Source organism: Castanea sativa, chromosome 6, assembly GCF_040712315.1.
Source record: "Castanea sativa cultivar Marrone di Chiusa Pesio chromosome 6, ASM4071231v1".
Classification (NCBI taxonomy): domain Eukaryota; kingdom Viridiplantae; phylum Streptophyta; class Magnoliopsida; order Fagales; family Fagaceae; genus Castanea; species Castanea sativa.
This window is the reverse complement of record NC_134018.1, coordinates 60,715,547-60,721,595: the sequence shown is the minus strand read 5'-3', so window position 1 is coordinate 60,721,595 and position 6,049 is coordinate 60,715,547. Positions and strand designations below refer to the sequence as shown.

Genomic DNA, 6,049 nt, shown 5'->3' with positions numbered 1-6,049 from the left:
CTTGTCGTAGGCCTGGGATTTGCTTGCCGTGGGTATGGGTTTTTCTTGCTGTGGGTTTGGTGCTCGCTATAGATTTTTTTTTTTTTTTTTGGGTGCTGAGTTTTGCTCACAGTCATGATTTTGGTGGTTGTTCCTGGTGGTGGGGTGGGTTTTTTTTGGGTGACAAAGATTTGGTGATTTTTTATTTTTGATTTGGGTTTGAAAGCTGGGGTTTGGGTCTGGTCATCTGTGGGTATTTTTTTGATTTGGATTTTGTCTAAAAATTGGTCTAAAATTGATCTGGAGTTTTCATCACTGTGTATTTTGGGAATTTAGAGATAGTCCCATATATAAAGCGAACCCATTTCGTGCTTTTGTCAAAAAGCATGGAGAGGAGGCTGGGAGAGACTTGGGAAGAAGAAGAAGATGAAGAACTCAGTTGGGTTCTTTTTTCTTTTTTTCCCGTATAAGAATAAATCGAGTTTGTAATTGTCGAGATATAAATCGAGTCTGTAAGACTCGATTTCCAGGTGGACACCACGTGAAAAAAATGCCACATCAGACGTGATCAGACCATGAAAATCGAGTCTCTGAGACTCGATTTATAAGCCTAAATCGAGTTTTAGAAACTCGAGATGTTAGTAAAAAATATATTTTCGGAATAGTGCTTACTAATTATATTGTTTGAAAATTGTTGTTAATTTCCCATTTTGGCCGAATATGTATAATCAAACTTGTGCAATTCATTTAAAAATAATGATTTTAAAACAAATGAGTAACTATCCTAAAGAGTAGATTTATATATTCATAGTCTTCATGTTTAGAAAGATTTTCACTTAAATTTAGCCGGACTGAAGTGGACTGAAATGCTACATAAATTTGGTTCAACAAAAAGTGTAACAACAATAAATGTTACACTTAAAATTTTAGATATTACGAGTTTGAGATCTATTTATATATATATATATATATATATATATATATATATAAAAAATAAGATTTAGAATATGTGCTCCCAACCCAAACATGTTTTTTTCTCTATATGTAAGTTCACAAAAATTGACTAAAGTGGACCGAATAGAACAGTGGACCAATGTAGACCGAATAGGACCGAATAAGAATGAATAGACAAATTAGGACCAAAGTGAGCATAATGGATCGAGAAGGAACAAATAGGGGTGAAAATAGCCTAATACCACGTTTTGGAAAAATTTGTGGCAAACTAGCACTGTTTTGAAAATATTTAGCAAAGTACTACATTTTTAGTACTCTAGTTCCACAAAATCAAGTTCTAAATAGTAGTCAAGTTCAGTGAACTCAAGTTCCTAGTGAGTCGTTAGTGTGGCACTGCTGATCTGGAATTTGTGTAATGAAAAAAAAAACCTAGTACTTGATATTATTGAAATCGAGTATTTCTTTATAATACTCGAGCTTAGTGCAATCGAGTACCTTTTTTTTTTTTTTTTGCCCTTTTTCTACTTTTAGTTTCTATGGGAATGACTTGAATAGTCAAATTTAGTGGCTTGACATTAGCCAACAAACCATTAAATAGCTTGCATGCCCAGGAAGATGCATGATATTCAATAAGTTTTATGTGTGAAGAAATGCAAGAGCTTGCATTAAAGGTGTGTTTGTTTGGAGGTGAAACATGTTGGATGAAAAACTTTGGAGAGAAAATAGGAAAGAAATTTTTTTTGGAGTGTGTTTTGTTGGATGGGGAGGAAGGAAAATAAATAGTAAGCCTAAATATTTTATCCTCGGTTCCACCAAAAAGTTTTCTCTCCAAAATGGAGGAAAAACTAAGTGGAGATGATCTTAATTGACAAAAATGTTCATTTGCATGTGCACATTATTATTATTTTTTTCTTCTCTAACGTTGCCTTGCCTTGTTGCCCTTTTTCTTTTTCTTTTTTTTTTTTCCTGGGCAACGCTGCCTTTTTCTTTCTTCTTTTTGTATTTTTATATTATATATATATATATATATATATTTTCTGGGAAACGTTTCCTTTTTTTTTTTTTTAATTCTTCTTCTTATGATTTTCTAGGCGTGGGCATCTTCTTTTTTGTTTTCCTCTTCTGGGCGTTGCCCTTTTTTTTTTTTTTTTTTTTATTATAACTAGATGTGGTTTTTTTTTGGGACATGATTTTTATTTTTTAATAAATTTGTAATTTTTTTTTTTGTTTTAATTGGATATCATTCTTTAACAAGGGTATATGAGTAAAATTATTCAAACCTATTTTTTTCATCCCTCTCACTTTTCCACTCTTCCAATCAAACAAACCAAATTCATGAAAATAAATGTTCTTCGTTCTGTCAAAGAAGATGGCCAGGTACAAGACCTGAAATGTAAACCAAATTGATTCTTCTTTTCTTTTGGCCGAAATGAAGGACACTTTGACCATAAATGATTGCCACTTTCTTTGACTTGACAAGTTCCATGTTGGTATAATTATTAATATTTTGGCTGAACTTTGGCTATAAATAGGTAGTGAATTTGAGAGAAAAAGACGGAAAAAAAAAAAAAACAAACAAGATACTCCACTATATGAAGCTCGAGTATTATAAATAAGTATTCACTTTCAATAATATCGAGTAACACATTACTTTTTTAATCAAATTAGTAGTATTACAATAACGACTAACTAGAAACTCAAGTACTATTTAAAATTCGATTTTATAAAACTCGAGTACTTAAAAAAAAGTAATTAATTACTAAATATTTTCATAACAGTATTAGTTCCCACAAATTTTGTCAAAAGGTGATGCTAAGCTATTTTCACCGTTTTAATCGGTTATGAGCACTGACGTCACTGGGTATGATGAATTATTGGGATTGATGAGAGACTATGAGTCCGTTTGGATAGAACTTATTTTGCTGAAACTGAAAACTGAAAACTGAAAATACTGTAGCAAAATAATTTTTAAATATATGAATAGTTTTGTGGGACCCATTTTTAATGAAAAAGTTATTAAAAAGTGAAATTTGTGGGACCCATGAACAGTATATTTGTGCATTGTTCATGGCTGAAAAGTCAAAATAAGCTGCTGGGTAAAAAAAAAAAAAAAAAAAAAAGCAAAAACGTAGACGCACAAACGGCGGATCCAAACGTCCTCTATATAAGACAAATGACCCTTCAAGGTCAGCGCATTCTTTTTTTTTTTTTTTTTTCTCTCTCACTTTCACCACCACCCTCCACACATGACTATTTCACAAATTTTGTCAAAAGGTTATGTTAAGCTATTTTGACCGTTTTAATCGGTTGTCAGCACTGACGTCACTGGGTATGATGAATTATTTGGATTGATGAGAGACTATATATATAAGACTAATGACCCTTCAAGGTTCAGCGCATTCTTAGTTTTCTCTCTCTCTCTCTCTCTCTCTCTCTCTCTCACTTTCACCACCACCCTCCACACATGACTACTTCGCTAAATTCAGTTACTAAAATCCCAAAAATGGAGCTGAGCTCCTCCTCCGGCCCGGTTTCTATGCCCAAGATTGGCTTCGGCACGGCAGCTGACAACAACGACGGTGCCACCTTGATATCAGCTGTGCTGGAGTCAATCAAGCTTGGTTACAGACACTTTGATACCGCTTCATTTTATGGGTCGGAACAGGCTTTAGGAGAAGCTATTGCTGAAGCACTTAGGCTTGGTCTTATTGCCTCTCGGGATGATCTCTTCATTACTTCCAAGCTTTGGCCTAGTGAAGCTCATGCTCATCTTGTTCTTCCTTCCTTACAGAAATCACTTCGGTGAGTCTTGTCAACCTCAACCAAAGCACACTACTGCCTGCCTTAAATTACATTGTGATCAAGCTGCTAAATTCTTTTGGCATTTTAGGTCCTCTTTTTGATTAATTAGCATTTATATTATCCATCTCGTGTTCGTAATTTCGTTTCCTTCATTCTTTTGGATTTATTTTTAATGGTTTGAGAACTTTATTCATGTGGATTGGTTTCAACATTTTTGCATGCATGTTTACCAAGCAAAGAAATTGCACGGACATGTCTTTTTGTTCTTTAGTTAGTACACGTGTATTAAACAGAATATATACATACCAACTAGCTGACATCTGTATCCATAGCAAGACTATCTTCAAGTAAGCAACTTGTCCATTCTATTGAGATATGTAGCCTGTTTGGTACCCCACTCAAACATAAGTTTTCAGTTAAAAACATTACATATATTTTTACACTTTTTCGCCCACGTGAATTTTCACACATGTTTTCAAAAATATGGTTTCAGTTTCTAAGTACATGTACCAAACACCCGTAACATCCAACACTTGCCAAAAAATCATCCTTCTCTTGTTGTTCTTCTTCTTCCGAGCAACATCTGTATAGTGTATAGAGCATTTTTGTGAGGCTAGTAAAATAACATAATGGGAACTCCTTGTGTACAAACCGGCCCCCCTTTTTTTTATCCCTGTTTGAAATTGGATATGAGTTTCTACTTTGCTAAACGAAAAAAAAAAACAAAAAAGGGTAAAATTTTCAGGTATCTATAAAAAAAATCTGTTGAAAAGAAGTTGGAACGGTCAGGCTTCAATCATACATTTTAAGTAGAGAGATTAATTTCCTTTTCTGGTGTAACATGTATGAAACTTTCAATTGGGAAATTACAAACTTCTTGGCCATGGCCAAAGATTAAAATACTTTGGGGACTTTATGATTAACATGAACCTCTTTTATGGCATCACAACTGCATCACTAACTTTCCAGGAACAATTTACAATCATATATGGAAAACCAACTAATTAAATTCCTATTCAAGCAAATCATGTTTTTGAATGACTAATTTGTACAGGACTCTTCAGCTGGAATACCTAGACCTCTATCTGATCCACATGCCCATCACTGTTACTCCTGGAAAGAGGGAATTACCTTTTGATAAACAGGACCTTATGCCAATGGATTTCAAGTCTGTGTGGGCGGCCATGGAAGAGTGCCAGAGACTTGGCCTTACCAAGTCCATTGGAGTCAGCAACTTCTCTTGCAAGAAGCTTGAAAACTTGCTCTCCTTTGCTACTATCCCACCTTCAGTGAATCAAGTGAGTCCATTGCAGCAACTTAAAAATCACTGTACAGTGATTTTCACAAATTTAATTTGGCCTATAGATAAACAATGATGATTAGGATATGATCATTTGTATAGGTGGAGATGAACCCAGTTTGGCAACAGAAGAAGCTGACAGAGTTTTGCAAGCCAAATGGTATCATTGTCACTGCTTACTCCCCTTTGGGAGCAAAAGGGACTAGTTGGGGCACCAATGCTGTTATTGACAATGAAGTGCTCAAAGAGATTGCGAAAACTCGCGGAAAGACTGTTGCTCAGGTTCTACTATGTAGTTTTAAGGATTGCAGAGGGTCAAATTTCATATACAAAAGACTGATTTGGTGTGTGTGTTACGGAAAAAAACACAAAACACTATATACGTTCAACTAACTTTATGATTGTTTGGTTCATTGGCAGGTTTGTCTCAGATGGATTTATGAACAAGGGGCGGCTCCTATAGTCAAGAGCTACAACAAGGAGAGGTTGAAGGAGAACCTGCAGATATTTGATTGGGAACTATCAGAGGACGACTATGACAAGATTGGTCAAATCAAGCAGCACCGAATGATGCCTATAGAGATGCTTGTTTCCGCTCATGGACCATACAAGTCCGTTGAAGAGCTGTGGGATGGAGAACTTTAACGTACTTGTAGCCATTGCAATATGCTTTAATAAGATCTTATAGTTGATCATCTGTAAGATAGTTTGCTAGTAGCAATATGCTTTAATAAGATAAAATGATGCGAGAGTTTGAGTAATCTTTAATAAAGTGGCAAAGAGCCCTTTGAGCCTTAATTTGGAGAAATTATTATTTACACTGAGAGGATTGCTGATGTGGTTCTTTCTGACCAATGAGATAATGTCATCTATGCAAAAGTATAAGTGAGGTTCCTAATCAACATAAAAAATAAAAAATAAAAATGATTAGATGATGTCACATTTGATTAAATAATAACATTTTATTGGTTAGCCTAATCATTTCCCTTGCAAGTCAACTAGGTTTTAGATTTG

The 6,049-nt window shown here is 34.6% G+C and overlaps 1 protein-coding gene across 1 annotated transcript; it reads left to right on the top strand.

Moving 5' to 3' along the window:
- The first annotated feature begins 3,328 nt into the window (after positions 1-3,328).
- LOC142641753 (non-functional NADPH-dependent codeinone reductase 2-like) lies at positions 3,329-5,833 on the top strand. The gene is made up of 4 exons (XM_075816238.1): positions 3,329-3,735; positions 4,790-5,033; positions 5,138-5,317; positions 5,456-5,833. The coding sequence occupies exons 1-4, from the start codon at positions 3,398-3,400 to the stop codon at positions 5,678-5,680; spliced, it is 987 nt and encodes a 328-aa protein (XP_075672353.1). The 5' UTR covers positions 3,329-3,397; the 3' UTR covers positions 5,681-5,833.
- The last annotated feature ends 216 nt before the right edge of the window (positions 5,834-6,049 follow it).